Here is an 18,518-nt window from a genome sequence, read left to right as displayed (position 1 = left end):
CTGTGGGGAACCAGGAAATCCACGGGAGCAGAACTGGCATTTTACTTTGATGCAAAAACCAAGATAAATGGCAAACAAGTCCAATTGTTGGATTTGTACTCATTTCCCCCATTTAAGTTTACGGGTAAAAAGGTTATTGAGCCATGTAACAATTGCTTTAATAGCTTTTGCATGTATTTACGCACTAATATCTTGTGTTGTTAAAGGCTGTTCTACTATTGGATCTAAGGTTTATGGGAAAATAATTTGAGGTGAGACCGATATAAGAGAAACCACACTGAGGTTCCTCTTTTACAGTCTCAAATGGCGGGGGAGAGGGAGGAGGGCGGGGTAGCCGTGTTTGAGCTAATGCCTAGGCTCTGATGATACTGCTTAATTTAGGGTTAGACGTGATGCATTGTCCTTTAAGGAGGAGCATTGCTCAACAGTTTCACTATGCAGGCCTGATTACTTAGTAAGGCATGATACAAACGACTATGCCCTTGAAGAAGAACTAAGAGACTGATAAAAAGGGAACATGCTGCCCCAGAAGGCGCCAAAGGCCAGATGATTGCCAAAGAAACATGAAGTCAGAAAAAAAGAAACATGAAGTCAGAAATACTGCAGGAACTAAGGGAAAGGTAAAGGCAGCAGGAGGAGATCACGACCACTGCCTCAATTCAAGACTGGAAACACTTGCTCTTGCCACCCCCCCCCCCATCCCCCGCCACCTGCAAGGGCCATGCTTCCTAATTTACATAGCAAGCAAGGCTAATTGAAATATAACTGACCAATAGTAGGTGAGATGGTGTCTACCAATGTGCCAATAAACGTAAATTTAGGCGGGTTTTTACTAATCATGTAACAGGATAAATACGTTGTAGTTCTTTGGTGTGGTGTGCTAGCTTTGTGGAATGATCACCTCGCACCCACCTTTGCGCAAACATGAAATAAGGATCTCGGCTCTGCGTGTAAGATTGGCTTATTGCGCACCGGGTACCGAACCCCACTTATGGGACAACAGGAACACCTACCCTGCCCATCCCACTGTGATGGCAGCCAGCACCTGGCTGACCCCCCGCCATTCTCCAAAGGCCCCTTGTAACCGTGCTTCAATTTACTCTCATCTCCTCGCAAGCTCTGATCGCATTTATAATCCCAATTAGGATCAACCGGAGGCCAGGCAGTCCCATTTCCTCCTGGCTGTAGGGTTAACTCTGCATCCTTTTCAATTATCTTATCTTTCTCGTCTGGACAGAACAACTCTCTCAATAACAGGTTAACATCGACCCAGGATGGATTATATCCCAAACAAATATTAGAAAATAATGACACACATCAACCCACATCTTCCCTTAACCTGCGCATCGTCTTCCCCACACAACCAAAGCCCCGGAGTTCCACGGTGATGGGTGTACGCGTGTAACACACTGGAGGTGGGGGTGGAATGTTTCACACACAGACACATGTCCCCCCAGCTGCACTGCAAGAGCATTAGAGATAACATTAGACACCTCAGGGTGAAGCCCAACAGAAGCAGTGGGGACAGCAGAGGCAATCAGGGGCTGGGGGGGGGGGGCCATCAACAAGCAGTACAGTGGGAGGAGTATACGGTGGTGCAGAGACCGACTCTGCCAGCTGTTCTACAGCAGATGTAGTCAGGCAACCACTTGCAGGTCAGCAACCAACTCCTCCGGTCCACCCCAAGAGCCAAACGCATGGCCTCACGCTGGCTGCAGTGTCTTTCTTCGGGAAGCACACAAAATTAAAATCTCACTTTAATGTGGTGGGGTTTTTTTAAAAGGCAACTCCAGCAACACTTGACTCCCAGACGTGCAAACCTTCCAACACATGTACCCGGGGCGATACGCTCCCAGCAAGTTCTCCTGTCTGCAAACTGCAGCCGGTTCTTTAAGGAACAGCCTGGTTCTGCCTCAACCCGGCCTTTCTGCTTTGGGATTACGCTTTTTCGGTCATGACAACTTGCAACACGTACAGCGAGCAGTTTACTACGACGCAAGATAAACGAGTGGGTGAAGGCATTCGCTTGTCAGTTATCACTCGCTTCTGTTGGAGCACTCCTATTAACACTGACACAGCTCGTGGCTTAAGTTACAAGTCCAAGCCTGGGCAAGGTCCGTCTGTGCCGGTGGCGCTCAGAGCCCCTGTCCAGCGGGACTGAGCATCTCCTGCAGCACCAGGTGCAGCAGGTGGTTCTGCTCGGCGCTGAGCAGCGGCCACAGCTCGGCCTGCAGGGCCTTCAGCGCCTCCGCGTCCTTCTCCTGGCACGCCAGCACGGCCGACTGCAACAGCAGGAAGAGCTCGGCCGGCAGGTAGCTCGCCGCCGGCGGCAGCCCGCCGCCGGCCCCGGGGCCACCCCCGGGCCCGGGCCCCGGCCCCGCGCCGCCCTCCGGCGCCTCCCAGCAGTACTGCTCCAGCGTCCGGGCGTGCTCGGGCAGCAGCTTGGCGGGCGGCGGCTGCAGCAGCAGCAGCAGCAGCACCCGCGATACCTCGCAGCGCGCCAGCACGTCCAGGAAGGCGCCGCCGGGCGCGGGCGCGGCCCCGCCGCCGCCGCCCAGCCCCAGCCCGGCCCCGGCCAGCGCCTGCGCCCGCGTCAGCGTCGCCAGCGCGCCGGCGTAGTCGCGGCCCAGCAGCAGGCAGGAGGCGCGCTCGGCCAGGCAGCGCAGCGCCTCCAGGGGCAGCCGCGCCGCCGCCAGCAGCTCGGCCGCCCGCTGCAGGGGCGCGGCGGCGCGGGCGGGCCGGCCCGTGTCGCGCAGCGCCGCCGCCAGCTCCAGGCACAGCCCGGCCGCCAGCGCCGGCTGCCCCCGCTCCAGGTGCAGGCGGGAGGCGAAGGCGCCGCAGCTCTGCGCCGCCGCCACGTGCTCGCCAAAGCCGCCGCGCAGCCCCAGGCGCTGCCGCAGGTCCCGCTCCTGGCGCAGGAAGAGCCGCGCCGCCTCGGCCAGGGCGGCCGCCTCGGCGGGCCCGTGGAAGAGGCTCTGGGCGCAGCGCGCCACGGCCAGCTGGCACCAGGCCGCGTAGGGCAGGCTCTCCTGGGCGCGCAGCTCCCGCGCCAGCGCCGCGAACTGCTCCGCCGCCTCCGCCACGTTCGGCTTCCGCAGGAACCGCCGCCGCAGCTTGGCCGACACCAGCCGGTACCGCGACAGGAAGTCCCCGTCGCCGCCGAGGCCCGGCCCGGCGCCGCCCGCCCCGCCGGGGCCGGAGCTGGAGCTGCCCGCCGCCGACAGCATCGCGCGCCGCCCGGAACTGACGCGCGCCGCGCCGCGCCGCTCCGCCTCGCGCGCCGCTGGCCAATCGGCGCCCGCTCCGGGGTCACGCGGACGGCGGGGCGGGGCTATTACAGACAGAGACGCGATCTCGGCGGCGCCCCGCCCATACGGGGGCGTGCTCATTTGTGGCGGGTCCCGCCCCCGGACTGGGGCGTGGCGCCAAGTGTGCTCCTCCGCAGCTGGGGCGGCTCCGGGAGAGCGGCAGTGTAGCGGAGCAAGGGCTCTGGGATTAGGCCGCTAGCAGCCACGTTCAGACAAGAAGAGTTCACCCAAATGGTAGCAAGTGGGTGAGACTCTGGGCCAAAGGCTTTGTGGGGACAGGAATTTTACATGAGTTCAAAGGGTGACAGATAAACACTTGGATGAGAGAGCTGTTGGGGTTCATAAATAGATAAATCACGTCTGACTCTGGAAATCCCCAGCGCTGAAAATATTTGGTCCCAGACCATGTAAGTGGGTGGGGGAACTATCACGTGCTTGCCTGCTTCTTGCTTTTCCCTGAGCATCCGCTTACAGAACTGCCAGGGGCAAGGTCCTGTGGTGGGCAGGCCCTTGGTCTGGATGAGAGAGGGTGTTCTTACACTCCTATATATATGAGCACATATGTGAGCTGAGGTGACATGGCTGGGGAGCCCTGCGGGGTCCTCTGCAGCCAGACTTCCCTTCTGCTCTCCCCCCACTCCTGAATATCATATTGCACAGGCTTGGTGGCTGGCAGCACTCAGCTTTCAGCTCGTCCCAAAAAAGCGCAGAGCAGCTGTGTGGTTGCTGTGACATGTAGGCATTTTCCTACACCATCCTACTGATGTCCCATGAGTACACTGGTAAAAGGTTAGTACCAAAGGACAACATGAGTGTCAATGCCTGAAACTGAAGTTCAAGTTCAGTACTTCACTTTGATGCTCAGAGTTCAATTCCTGTAATAAAAAAAACCAAACAGAATTATAAGAAAAACCCACTCTGACCTATGCTCTTAGCTCACAAAAGGTACTGCAAAGCTGGCAAGTGAAACTGAAGTGTGATTGATAATGTAGCTCATCCCTCTGTGAGTCTTCAGAATGAGTAAAAAATTCCCCAAGCAAGTGATGATGCTGCAGCATAACAATGCTCACAAAACACCAGCTCGCAACAGCTGCAGAGACCACAAGCTGCCAGTGTCTCACTGTGCTGCAAGACAGCCTGCAAGCTGCGGGTCACTGTGCTTCCTGTGCTTGAAGCTAAGCACGGGCAGTAGCCACACATCCTCAGGACTACAGACCTTATTCCTGCTCCCCGTCCTAGCAGATCCCTCTGCTCTGCCAAACTCTGGACTGGGCTGCACAGCCAGGCTGGTGCCAACCCAGTGGTACCAGCCAGTCTAATAGAAGACGTCCCTCCCTTCAAACCTGGCCTTACTTCTCTCCTTTATGCCCTCATGGCTCCCACCCAGGGTGGTAGGGACCGAGAGCTCACTCCTCCCAGCTCTGTCCCTGGGCCCTTTCAGGAGCTGGGTTGCTCCAGAAGGGCTGGGCAGGAACACGGGGGACGCAAGTGTGGCAGTGTGCTTATCCATATGGATATGTTTGAAAGTGGCTGACAACCAGCCAACTGGTGCTGTAGAAATGCCCTTTCAAATCTCCTGGCCTTTCTTGGTTTACAGTTACTTCTCTGCCTGCCAGCTGGAAGGTCTGCTTAGGTGTATCTCTCCTAATATCATATTGCATTACTCAGCAAGGGCTAGAGGTCAAGCTGATACAGCACAAGATGCTGGGACGAGCTGGAGAAATCAGGAGTTTGACAGCCTCTGACCTCCGTTCTTCAGGTTTTAAGATTTCCATGGCTGGAACAAACCCTCCTCCCTTACTCATTTTCTACACTGGCCCTGCAGGGAAGCCATGGTTTCTCTCTGGAGGGAAGCAGCACCTGGAGCTCACTCACCCAGGGCAGGGATGCTGTCGGGGCACAGGTTGTCCGAGGAGCATAGCCAAGGTGTTTCAAATCAAGCCACATGCACCTGCTGGTGAAGCAACCTGTGGATCTGGATTTCACTCCTGTTTCCCAGAGCCACTAAGTCGGTATGTGATAGTGCCTTGTGGTGGAACAGAGGATGGCAGGTGACCCAGCCCATCCCCAGGTCTGGGTTAGGCTTCAGTGTCAAGCCTGAGGCTGCTGATACTGGGAAGGCAGGCTGGGGGGCTCCTGCCGAGGGGAGACAGATGAGCAACAGATTTCCGCTGGCCTGGGAAGCGGCATTTCTGCAGGAGGGCAGCTGGTGCTGACACAAGCCCCGGCAGCACAGCGCCTGCCCGCAGGCTTCCTGTGCAAGTCCCTGCCAAGGGTTAAGAGCACAGGCAGGTACAAGCAGGAGTTTCTCTCCAGACTGCGTGACTGGTGACTTGTCCTATTTTTGACGGGTCTGAACGCATCTGGACCTAAAGTCTCTCACAGGGCATCTGTAGGGTGGGAAGCAGGAGGGTAGGATGTAGACACCTTTCTCCAAGGGGCTCAGACCCCTGTTAGCCCTCACGAGCTGCCTTGCAGTCCCCATGCTGTGATCACAGCAGGGATTTCTGGTGCGGAGAGCTCTGCGCTGCCCGCGCTACTGACAGACGTTTCGCACTGCTGACATTCAGACGCATGTGGCCAGAGGACTGACTCACTCCTTGAGACCTGCTTCATTTACTGCCCTTTGGGAGTCATGCTGGAACACGAGTAGCAGATTAAGAGATCCTGAGTTCAGGTCCCTCCAGGGGGCACGAGGAGCTGCCTGTGTGGCTGGAGACAGGTGTATTTGTGGGAAGATGTCGCGGTAGAGACGGACACGACAAGTAATAGATCATGCAAAATGGCTACTTTATTGTTCTAACACACCTTTGTATACCTTTCTTTAGAGTATGTGTTAGTATATGATTGGTTTGGTTAGTAACTAACAATTCATGATTGGTGAGTTCGTTAGGACGGTTCTTCTTATCACTATCTTGTTTTTGTACCGGTCTTCTCGGATCTTTCCGGACTCTTCAAGGATATACTACAAGCTGCTCAAGGTTGCACTGTTCTCGAACTGTCAGGAATTCCGTAGACTCGTTGCATTCCCCGACAGGAAGAGGGGCTGCAGGACTTGCCATAGGACTGGGAGGATGCTGGGCTCGACACTGAGCTCTGCCCAGCCACCTCAGCTGTTGTTGCCTCCCCCTGCTTGCGTGTACAGCAGCGCTGACAGCACAGAGGGTGCTGCCCCATCCGTGGTCAGGACAACTGTGTACAGCTCCATTTGCTCTCTCAACCCCGGCCAGACCCTGCAGCAGCAGGCGGTGATGAGCAGCATACGAAAGGATTTCTCCTTTCCACTGCCATCACCTGCCTACTCCTCCCCTGCCTGCTGGCGCTATTTGCATCTGTGTGGGCGCACCTCACGCTGCTCTATGAGCTTAATCCGGTAATGTGGAAACAGTCTGCAGAATGATCTGCTCCACACAAGTGGCTGTTGTGCTTTCAGTCTGGAATGAGGGCTGGGGGACAAGCCACCTGTCTCCTCTCTGTGCAATTCCCATGCCCAGAGGAGCTGTCCTGGCAGCTCTGGTCTGTCTCCGCACCACCCCAGCCAGACACTTGGTGCAGGCAATGCTGGGGATATCATTTGGGCAGGGCTGAAGCCAGTGCAGGATCAGGCCAAAGGTCTCCAAGAAAATAGATGCTTAAAGGACTTCCAGCTGAACTGCTTCCACCTCGGCATGTGCAAAAGCTGGGGGAACTCCCCTCCTTCTGCCCGCATACACCTATGCTCGCAGCCCCAACACCATGGGGTAGCTGGGAGTAGCAGTGCACCGCTGTGCCCCACCTCCCTGTGGCTGAGCTCTCCCCTAAGTTTGTGGCATCCCCTGTGGTGCCCAAGGGCAGTGGATGATGCGGCATGGGGTGCTTTCATGAGGCATATCAGGTTTGGCTTGCAGATTGACCCATGCTGGTGCGAATGAGCTGATTTGGAGAGAGCAGCACTCTGGGCTGGACCACTGCTCTCTCCAAATTGGCTCACTAACATGAGGTGCTGCTGTGGCCAGTGCTTGCTTGGGGAATTGGGTGCATGGGGTGCATTGAAGAGCCTGCATCAGGATAAACCCCTGCAAAATGCACCCCTTCTCCAGGGCCAGAAGGGGAAAACCCCACCAAGCCCACATGGGAGGAGCAGGGAAACCACAGAGGACGTTTGTCACGGTGAGACCTGTCACCACCAGCCAAGGGGTTATCGGGGCCCCAGTGAGAGCAGGAACCACTGTCACAGCAGAGGAAGGAGCAGAGGAGAGATGCTGAGAGAGGTAGGTGACTCTGGGGTGGCTTTTCTTCTTGCTATGAGTCACTGGGATGTTTTTGTCGTAGGGAGTGAGTGTTGGGGGGAAGAGGGAGCGGGGGCTACTGAGGCCACCTAACTCAGGTGGGGGCTATAGCTGGTGGGAAAAGTGGGGCTGGGGCTGGGTGGGGAGAGCTGCGGGCTCAGCAGAAGGCACCCAGGACAGGCAGGGACACCTGCCACACACATGGGCTCAAGCATGGCTGGAGTCACACACAGGCATGGGGACTGTAGCACAGCTGTGCACGCTCAGGCAAACTGTCACAGCTCCATAGTAGTCACAAGTGTGCAGACACACACAAAGTGTGTGTATCACTGTACCGACTCTCACTTGCACGTGAAGGTCATGCTGCCATGCAATTGCACATGCATGCACATACCCACACAGAGCTGTACATACATGCATGCACCCCTGCACGACACACACGCAGCTCTCTATACGTTTGTATCGATAGTCAGTCTGTGCACACACGCAGTTCCTGCCCTTGCAGGGACCTGCACAGCCTCCCGAGGTAAGAGGCATTGTGGTGAGTGCATATGCAGGCGCACATGGATGCTGCAGGGATCCAGCTTGAAGCAATGAGGTACCCAGTGGCATCACCCCCATGCAGCAAGGCAGAACTGTGAATTTGAGGCATTCAATCGATAGCGTTTTTAAAGCACTGTGTGTTGCAAGCAGCAAATCCAGCTAGCTCTGCTGCCTTGTCCTAAAGCGCCCGAGGCTGGCTCTGCCCTGCAGTCCATGCTGGGGAGGTATGAAGGGAGCAGAGCAGTCTGTTAGAGAAGTTGGGGCAAGTGGGAAGAAAGTTGGAGGGTTTTGCAGCTATGGGTCACTCGACATCTGTTGAGGATTTCTGGGCTGGGCAAGGGCATGTGAGCAATCCAGCCTTTAGCTGGGAATGAAGCATAAGTTTACAAAGTGCTGAAGCAGACAAGGACGCTGTGTCCTTGTACGCTGGGAAAAAGGAAGATAAGAAGAGCCTGACAAACAACTCCTGGATGCCGACGAATGAGATAAGTAACTGCTGGACACCTCGTGAAGAAGCTTGCACAGCCAATAGAGGATAAGATAGCGTCGCGTGAAATGGGGTATTGTACCAATTAGAGTATTGTATAAGGCGCGTGCACAAACGCATAAGGTATATAACTGTGCTAAAAGTTGTAGTAAATGGGCTTCACTTGATCACATTGGTCTGTGTGTGATGTCCCCTGTGATTCCTCCGCAACAGACATCATGGAAAGCAGGAAGGGGAGTGAAGCATTGTTACAACCCGGACTGGACAGACCAGGAAGTCATATTGAATTTGGAATTCCCTCGGGCCAAATTAAAGTGAAACGACACCAAACAATCAGTTAAACATCTTATTCATGACAGAAGCAAACTGAACTTGGGAGGCATAAGGTTTCTCACAACAGGAATTAGCATGGAACTATCTCAGTAAACCAGATAACCCGTGGTAACCATATACATCAATTTAGGGAAGAAGATCCCTCCTGTTGAGTCACGAGGTTCAAGGCAGACCAGCTTGCTTTCTAGACTCCTTCTCAGAGAAGGGCCTAGGGGCAGCTGGATTCTTTCTTAGTCCCAGACTTGGTCAACAGTTTTATGTCTTAAAGGGATGCGGTGTAGGGATTATGGAAAAGGAAAAAGAAAGAGAGACTAAGACAGAGAGAGAAAAAGGAAAAGAGAAAGATTTCAACGGTCCTGAGTCCAGCGTTGGTTCAGTCAGCCAAGGGGTCCAATTCCAGTGGACTTGCGCACCCGGGGCTTCAGTTTGTGTCCTTTTATCATCCTTCCCTCTCCTTTGGGCGGGCACTCAAATTTATTAGGCCAATTAGGTGTCATTGTTAAAGAATTCTCAGTCATGGGTTTCTCTAGGTTTGCTTTATTAACAACTAAGAGTTGGGCCACCACCACAGTGAATGGCAACCCACAAAATTTTCTCTTGATTTTATATACCCTTTAGGTAGTTCATTATCTCAGTCCAAAGTCTTTGTAATTTTCCAGTTGATCTCGGGTTCCCATGTTGTTATCATTCATCATCATCTTATCTCATCAATTCTTGTCTCATTCAGTCTGGTCATCATCCTCTGGTTTTTGAAGTCCATCTTGGGTCAGTCATCTTCTCATCCCCTTTACCTTGAAGTCTGATACCTACACAATTCTGAGAAAACCTCTCTGGTTGTTCCATTAACTATTTCACCTTTACCTTTGTAAACTCTACATATTTTAATCAGTCCCCAGCTAAGCACCTGTATCTTGCTGATTTTTCATCTTTTGTTTGATCTGTCTCTACTGATTAGCTTGACTGGGTTTTAAAACTGGTCCTGGATTGGGGCTATACAGGGGGGCGGGCTGAAAAAGCTGTTCATGGCTTGTTGAGCAGCTCAGTTCCAATAATAACCTTAACTCATTTTATATTAATTTCTAACAGTCTTAATAGTCCTAAATTTCTAAAATCTTCTACAGTCATGAGCAGTTTGTGAGTCTTTGGGACTTGGGGGTTGTTTGGGGAGTAACTTCCCCTTCCCTGCAGACGTGATCTTTTGTCATGCATGGTGAGCTGTCCTGCTCAGCATTTCAGAACAGCATCTCAGAACACACAGCAGTGCACCCTCCAGCATGCTCTCCCTGTCCTGTTGCTGATCGGCTTCTTTTCACCTGTGGTTCCTTGCTAGGCAGAGTTCATTTTTATGAAGAGTTCGTTGTTTAGTTAAGCAGAACTTGCCTCACCACAATGTTTGAGATATTAACTCTTTCAGTCTCTCACAAGCGTGAGGGACTGGAAGGAGCCAGGCCTCCTATCCCTGACCAGGGGAAACAGGAGCTTGTGGGCATGCAAAGTGTTTCTGGGGTCAGTCCCCAGCAGGGCTGGGGAGAGCTGGGCCACCACGGCTGCAGTGCCTCCATCCCTGATGTGGGCTTACTCTCTGCCTTCCGTCGCTGGCAGAGGAGCCCTGTGGCTTTGCACCATGGATGGAAAAGCAGCTGTGGGTAAAGTCATGAGAAGAGGGCTGAGACCAAAACCACACAGGCACACACATGCATGCAGCGCCCGGCATCAGAGCTGCAGCCTAGCCACTGGGACCAGCAGCATGACTGCACCCCCCTGCACCATCACTGCTGGTGGAGAACTGCAGACCTGTGCCACTGTCCTGCACCTTGCAAATGCCAGGATCACAGGGGGAGAAGGGATGGGCATAGGAAAGACTTGGGTGGGAGGGAAGAGTCTGGTGGAGGGGTCTTGCTCCTGAGTGAAGCCCGGGTATCTGATGTGAGAGCAGAGGAATGGCAATGAAGGAACAGCCAAGTGTGGGTTTGTTTTCCCAGCCTCAGAGAGGATCAGACAGACCTCAGCAGTGTCCCTTAACAACACCAAGATACCCATATGTATCATGCTGCATGTCGTCTGAATTAATGTTTGCTATACCCATTGGGTTGCTCATGTACAAGCAAAAACGTGGTTTTCCCCTGCTGAGGAACCGCAGATTTTGCTATTTAGCAGGGTGTGCTTACCTAGCACACAGCAAGAAGAAAAGCCACCCCAGAGTCACCTACCTCTCTCAGCATCTCTCCTCTGCTCCTTCCTCTGCTGTGACAGTGGTTCCTGCTCTCACTGGGGCCCCGATAACCCCTTGGCTGGTGGTGACAGGTCTCACCGTGACAAACGTCCTCTGTGGTTTCCCTGCTCCTCCCATGTGGGCTTGGTGGGGTTTTCCCCTTCTGGCCCTGGAGAAGGGGTGCATTTTGCAGGGGTTTATCCTGATGCAGGCTCTTCAATGCACCCCATGCACCCAATTCCCCAAGCAAGCACTGGCCACAGCAGCACCTCATGTTAGTGAGCCAATTTGGAGAGAGCAGTGGTCCAGCCCAGAGTGCTGCTCTCTCCAAATCAGCTCATTCGCACCAGCATGGGTCAATCTGCAAGCCAAACCTGATATGCCTCATGAAAGCACCCCATGCCGCATCATCCACTGCCCTTGGGCACCACAGGGGATGCCACAAACTTAGGGGAGAGCTCAGCCACAGGGAGGTGGGGCACAGCGGTGCACTGCTACTCCCAGCTACCCCATGGTGTTGGGGCTGCGAGCATAGGTGTATGCGGGCAGAAGGAGGGGAGTTCCCCCAGCTTTTGCACATGCCGAGGTGGAAGCAGTTCAGCTGGAAGTCCTTTAAGCATCTATTTTCTTGGAGACCTTTGGCCTGATCCTGCACTGGCTTCAGCCCTGCCCAAATGATATCCCCAGCATTGCCTGCACCAAGTGTCTGGCTGGGGTGGTGCGGAGACAGACCAGAGCTGCCAGGACAGCTCCTCTGGGCATGGGAATTGCACAGAGAGGAGACAGGTGGCTTGTCCCCCAGCCCTCATTCCAGACTGAAAGCACAACAGCCACTTGTGTGGAGCAGATCATTCTGCAGACTGTTTCCACATTACCGGATTAAGCTCATAGAGCAGCGTGAGGTGCGCCCACACAGATGCAAATAGCGCCAGCAGGCAGGGGAGGAGTAGGCAGGTGATGGCAGTGGAAAGGAGAAATCCTTTCGTATGCTGCTCATCACCGCCTGCTGCTGCAGGGTCTGGCCGGGGTTGAGAGAGCAAATGGAGCTGTACACAGTTGTCCTGACCACGGATGGGGCAGCACCCTCTGTGCTGTCAGCGCTGCTGTACACGCAAGCAGGGGGAGGCAACAACAGCTGAGGTGGCTGGGCAGAGCTCAGTGTCGAGCCCAGCATCCTCCCAGTCCTATGGCAAGTCCTGCAGCCCCTCTTCCTGTCGGGGAATGCAACGAGTCTACGGAATTCCTGACAGTTCGAGAACAGTGCAACCTTGAGCAGCTTGTAGTATATCCTTGAAGAGTCCGGAAAGATCCGAGAAGACCGGTACAAAAACAAGATAGTGATAAGAAGAACCGTCCTAACGAACTCACCAATCATGAATTGTTAGTTACTAACCAAACCAATCATATACTAACACATACTCTAAAGAAAGGTATACAAAGGTGTGTTAGAACAATAAAGTAGCCATTTTGCATGATCTATTACTTGTCGTGTCCGTCTCTACCGCGACATCTTCCCACAAATACACCTGTCTCCAGCCACACAGGCAGCTCCTCGTGCCCCCTGGAGGGACCTGAACTCAGGATCTCTTAATCTGCTACTCGTGTTCCAGCATGACTCCCAAAGGGCAGTAAATGAAGCAGGTCTCAAGGAGTGAGTCAGTCCTCTGGCCACATGCGTCTGAATGTCAGCAGTGCGAAACGTCTGTCAGTAGCGCGGGCAGCGCAGAGCTCTCCGCACCAGAAATCCCTGCTGTGATCACAGCATGGGGACTGCAAGGCAGCTCGTGAGGGCTAACAGGGGTCTGAGCCCCTTGGAGAAAGGTGTCTACATCCTACCCTCCTGCTTCCCACCCTACAGATGCCCTGTGAGAGACTTTAGGTCCAGATGCGTTCAGACCCGTCAAAAATAGGACAAGTCACCAGTCACGCAGTCTGGAGAGAAACTCCTGCTTGTACCTGCCTGTGCTCTTAACCCTTGGCAGGGACTTGCACAGGAAGCCTGCGGGCAGGCGCTGTGCTGCCGGGGCTTGTGTCAGCACCAGCTGCCCTCCTGCAGAAATGCCGCTTCCCAGGCCAGCGGAAATCTGTTGCTCATCTGTCTCCCCTCGGCAGGAGCCCCCCAGCCTGCCTTCCCAGTATCAGCAGCCTCAGGCTTGACACTGAAGCCTAACCCAGACCTGGGGATGGGCTGGGTCACCTGCCATCCTCTGTTCCACCACAAGGCACTATCACATACCGACTTAGTGGCTCTGGGAAACAGGAGTGAAATCCAGATCCACAGGTTGCTTCACCAGCAGGTGCATGTGGCTTGATTTGAAACACCTTGGCTATGCTCCTCGGACAACCTGTGCCCCGACAGCATCCCTGCCCTGGGTGAGTGAGCTCCAGGTGCTGCTTCCCTCCAGAGAGAAACCATGGCTTCCCTGCAGGGCCAGTGTAGAAAATGAGTAAGGGAGGAGGGTTTGTTCCAGCCATGGAAATCTTAAAACCTGAAGAACGGAGGTCAGAGGCTGTCAAACTCCTGATTTCTCCAGCTCGTCCCAGCATCTTGTGCTGTATCAGCTTGACCTCTAGCCCTTGCTGAGTAATGCAATATGATATTAGGAGAGATACACCTAAGCAGACCTTCCAGCTGGCAGGCAGAGAAGTAACTGTAAACCAAGAAAGGCCAGGAGATTTGAAAGGGCATTTCTACAGCACCAGTTGGCTGGTTGTCAGCCACTTTCAAACATATCCATATGGATAAGCACACTGCCACACTTGCGTCCCCCGTGTTCCTGCCCAGCCCTTCTGGAGCAACCCAGCTCCTGAAAGGGCCCAGGGACAGAGCTGGGAGGAGTGAGCTCTCGGTCCCTACCACCCTGGGTGGGAGCCATGAGGGCATAAAGGAGAGAAGTAAGGCCAGGTTTGAAGGGAGGGACGTCTTCTATTAGACTGGCTGGTACCACTGGGTTGGCACCAGCCTGGCTGTGCAGCCCAGTCCAGAGTTTGGCAGAGCAGAGGGATCTGCTAGGACGGGGAGCAGGAATAAGGTCTGTAGTCCTGAGGATGTGTGGCTACTGCCCGTGCTTAGCTTCAAGCACAGGAAGCACAGTGACCCGCAGCTTGCAGGCTGTCTTGCAGCACAGTGAGACACTGGCAGCTTGTGGTCTCTGCAGCTGTTGCGAGCTGGTGTTTTGTGAGCATTGTTATGCTGCAGCATCATCACTTGCTTGGGGAATTTTTTACTCATTCTGAAGACTCACAGAGGGATGAGCTACATTATCAATCACACTTCAGTTTCACTTGCCAGCTTTGCAGTACCTTTTGTGAGCTAAGAGCATAGGTCAGAGTGGGTTTTTCTTATAATTCTGTTTGGTTTTTTTTATTACAGGAATTGAACTCTGAGCATCAAAGTGAAGTACTGAACTTGAACTTCAGTTTCAGGCATTGACACTCATGTTGTCCTTTGGTACTAACCTTTTACCAGTGTACTCATGGGACATCAGTAGGATGGTGTAGGAAAATGCCTACATGTCACAGCAACCACACAGCTGCTCTGCGCTTTTTTGGGACGAGCTGAAAGCTGAGTGCTGCCAGCCACCAAGCCTGTGCAATATGATATTCAGGAGTGGGGGGAGAGCAGAAGGGAAGTCTGGCTGCAGAGGACCCCGCAGGGCTCCCCAGCCATGTCACCTCAGCTCACATATGTGCTCATATATATAGGAGTGTAAGAACACCCTCTCTCATCCAGACCAAGGGCCTGCCCACCACAGGACCTTGCCCCTGGCAGTTCTGTAAGCGGATGCTCAGGGAAAAGCAAGAAGCAGGCAAGCACGTGATAGTTCCCCCACCCACTTACATGGTCTGGGACCAAATATTTTCAGCGCTGGGGATTTCCAGAGTCAGACGTGATTTATCTATTTATGAACCCCAACAGCTCTCTCATCCAAGTGTTTATCTGTCACCCTTTGAACTCATGTAAAATTCCTGTCCCCACAAAGCCTTTGGCCCAGAGTCTCACCCACTTGCTACCATTTGGGTGAACTCTTCTTGTCTGAACGTGGCTGCTAGCGGCCTAATCCCAGAGCCCTTGCTCCGCTACACTGCCGCTCTCCCGGAGCCGCCCCAGCTGCGGAGGAGCACACTTGGCGCCACGCCCCAGTCCGGGGGCGGGACCCGCCACAAATGAGCACGCCCCCGTATGGGCGGGGCGCCGCCGAGATCGCGTCTCTGTCTGTAATAGCCCCGCCCCGCCGTCCGCGTGACCCCGGAGCGGGCGCCGATTGGCCAGCGGCGCGCGAGGCGGAGCGGCGCGGCGCGGCGCGCGTCAGTTCCGGGCGGCGCGCGATGCTGTCGGCGGCGGGCAGCTCCAGCTCCGGCCCCGGCGGGGCGGGCGGCGCCGGGCCGGGCCTCGGCGGCGACGGGGACTTCCTGTCGCGGTACCGGCTGGTGTCGGCCAAGCTGCGGCGGCGGTTCCTGCGGAAGCCGAACGTGGCGGAGGCGGCGGAGCAGTTCGCGGCGCTGGCGCGGGAGCTGCGCGCCCAGGAGAGCCTGCCCTACGCGGCCTGGTGCCAGCTGGCCGTGGCGCGCTGCGCCCAGAGCCTCTTCCACGGGCCCGCCGAGGCGGCCGCCCTGGCCGAGGCGGCGCGGCTCTTCCTGCGCCAGGAGCGGGACCTGCGGCAGCGCCTGGGGCTGCGCGGCGGCTTTGGCGAGCACGTGGCGGCGGCGCAGAGCTGCGGCGCCTTCGCCTCCCGCCTGCACCTGGAGCGGGGGCAGCCGGCGCTGGCGGCCGGGCTGTGCCTGGAGCTGGCGGCGGCGCTGCGCGACACGGGCCGGCCCGCCCGCGCCGCCGCGCCCCTGCAGCGGGCGGCCGAGCTGCTGGCGGCGGCGCGGCTGCCCCTGGAGGCGCTGCGCTGCCTGGCCGAGCGCGCCTCCTGCCTGCTGCTGGGCCGCGACTACGCCGGCGCGCTGGCGACGCTGACGCGGGCGCAGGCGCTGGCCGGGGCCGGGCTGGGGCTGGGCGGCGGCGGCGGGGCCGCGCCCGCGCCCGGCGGCGCCTTCCTGGACGTGCTGGCGCGCTGCGAGGTATCGCGGGTGCTGCTGCTGCTGCTGCTGCAGCCGCCGCCCGCCAAGCTGCTGCCCGAGCACGCCCGGACGCTGGAGCAGTACTGCTGGGAGGCGCCGGAGGGCGGCGCGGGGCCGGGGCCCGGGCCCGGGGGTGGCCCCGGGGCCGGCGGCGGGCTGCCGCCGGCGGCGAGCTACCTGCCGGCCGAGCTCTTCCTGCTGTTGCAGTCGGCCGTGCTGGCGTGCCAGGAGAAGGACGCGGAGGCGCTGAAGGCCCTGCAGGCCGAGCTGTGGCCGCTGCTCAGCGCCGAGCAGAACCACCTGCTGCACCTGGTGCTGCAGGAGATGCTCAGTCCCGCTGGACAGGGGCTCTGAGCGCCACCGGCACAGACGGACCTTGCCCAGGCTTGGACTTGTAACTTAAGCCACGAGCTGTGTCAGTGTTAATAGGAGTGCTCCAACAGAAGCGAGTGATAACTGACAAGCGAATGCCTTCACCCACTCGTTTATCTTGCGTCGTAGTAAACTGCTCGCTGTACGTGTTGCAAGTTGTCATGACCGAAAAAGCGTAATCCCAAAGCAGAAAGGCCGGGTTGAGGCAGAACCAGGCTGTTCCTTAAAGAACCGGCTGCAGTTTGCAGACAGGAGAACTTGCTGGGAGCGTATCGCCCCGGGTACATGTGTTGGAAGGTTTGCACGTCTGGGAGTCAAGTGTTGCTGGAGTTGCCTTTTAAAAAAACCCCACCACATTAAAGTGAGATTTTAATTTTGTGTGCTTCCCGAAGAAAGACACTGCAGCCAGCGTGAGGCCATGCGTTTGGCTCTTGGGGTGGACCGGAGGAGTTGGTTGCTGACCTGCAAGTGGTTGCCTGACTACATCTGCTGTAGAACAGCTGGCAGAGTCGGTCTCTGCACCACCGTATACTCCTCCCACTGTACTGCTTGTTGATGGCCCCCCCCCCCCAGCCCCTGATTGCCTCTGCTGTCCCCACTGCTTCTGTTGGGCTTCACCCTGAGGTGTCTAATGTTATCTCTAATGCTCTTGCAGTGCAGCTGGGGGGACATGTGTCTGTGTGTGAAACATTCCACCCCCACCTCCAGTGTGTTACACGCGTACACCCATCACCGTGGAACTCCGGGGCTTTGGTTGTGTGGGGAAGACGATGCGCAGGTTAAGGGAAGATGTGGGTTGATGTGTGTCATTATTTTCTAATATTTGTTTGGGATATAATCCATCCTGGGTCGATGTTAACCTGTTATTGAGAGAGTTGTTCTGTCCAGACGAGAAAGATAAGATAATTGAAAAGGATGCAGAGTTAACCCTACAGCCAGGAGGAAATGGGACTGCCTGGCCTCCGGTTGATCCTAATTGGGATTATAAATGCGATCAGAGCTTGCGAGGAGATGAGAGTAAATTGAAGCACGGTTACAAGGGGCCTTTGGAGAATGGCGGGGGGTCAGCCAGGTGCTGGCTGCCATCACAGTGGGATGGGCAGGGTAGGTGTTCCTGTTGTCCCATAAGTGGGGTTCGGTACCCGGTGCGCAATAAGCCAATCTTACACGCAGAGCCGAGATCCTTATTTCATGTTTGCGCAAAGGTGGGTGCGAGGTGATCATTCCACAAAGCTAGCACACCACACCAAAGAACTACAACGTATTTATCCTGTTACATGATTAGTAAAAACCCGCCTAAATTTACGTTTATTGGCACATTGGTAGACACCATCTCACCTACTATTGGTCAGTTATATTTCAATTAGCCTTGCTTGCTATGTAAATTAGGAAGCATGGCCCTTGCAGGTGGCGGGGGATGGGGGGGGGGGTGGCAAGAGCAAGTGTTTCCAGTCTTGAATTGAGGCAGTGGTCGTGATCTCCTCCTGCTGCCTTTACCTTTCCCTTAGTTCCTGCAGTATTTCTGACTTCATGTTTCTTTTTTTCTGACTTCATGTTTCTTTGGCAATCATCTGGCCTTTGGCGCCTTCTGGGGCAGCATGTTCCCTTTTTATCAGTCTCTTAGTTCTTCTTCAAGGGCATAGTCGTTTGTATCATGCCTTACTAAGTAATCAGGCCTGCATAGTGAAACTGTTGAGCAATGCTCCTCCTTAAAGGACAATGCATCACGTCTAACCCTAAATTAAGCAGTATCATCAGAGCCTAGGCATTAGCTCAAACACGGCTACCCCGCCCTCCTCCCTCTCCCCCGCCATTTGAGACTGTAAAAGAGGAACCTCAGTGTGGTTTCTCTTATATCGGTCTCACCTCAAATTATTTTCCCATAAACCTTAGATCCAATAGTAGAACAGCCTTTAACAACACAAGAT

At 55.3% G+C, this 18,518-nt stretch overlaps 2 protein-coding genes across 2 annotated transcripts; one reads left to right on the top strand and one right to left on the bottom strand.

Annotated features, from left to right (window-relative positions):
* Positions 1–1,744: 1,744 nt before the first annotated feature.
* Positions 1,745–3,271, bottom strand: LOC138690728 (40-kDa huntingtin-associated protein-like). The gene has a single exon (XM_069811244.1). The coding sequence runs from the start codon at positions 3,225–3,227 to the stop codon at positions 2,136–2,138; it is 1,092 nt and encodes a 363-aa protein (XP_069667345.1). The 5' UTR covers positions 3,228–3,271; the 3' UTR covers positions 1,745–2,135.
* Positions 3,272–15,438: 12,167 nt separating this feature from the next.
* Positions 15,439–16,963, top strand: LOC138690727 (40-kDa huntingtin-associated protein-like). Its single transcript, XM_069811231.1, has one exon. It carries the CDS (start codon positions 15,481–15,483, stop codon positions 16,570–16,572), a length of 1,092 nt encoding a protein of 363 aa, XP_069667332.1. The 5' UTR covers positions 15,439–15,480; the 3' UTR covers positions 16,573–16,963.
* Positions 16,964–18,518: the final 1,555 nt, after the last annotated feature.

Source organism: Haliaeetus albicilla, chromosome 23 (assembly GCF_947461875.1).
Source record: "Haliaeetus albicilla chromosome 23, bHalAlb1.1, whole genome shotgun sequence".
Classification (NCBI taxonomy): Eukaryota; Metazoa; Chordata; class Aves; order Accipitriformes; family Accipitridae; genus Haliaeetus; species Haliaeetus albicilla.
This window is presented reverse-complemented; position numbering and strand designations above follow the sequence as displayed.

Excerpts from the sequence above, each read along its gene's own strand:
- LOC138690728 (XM_069811244.1), bottom strand. The coding sequence starts at position 3,227 with ATGCTGTCGGCGGCGGGCAGCTCCAGCTCCGGCCCCGGCGGGGCGGGC.
- LOC138690727 (XM_069811231.1), top strand. The coding sequence starts at position 15,481 with ATGCTGTCGGCGGCGGGCAGCTCCAGCTCCGGCCCCGGCGGGGCGGGC.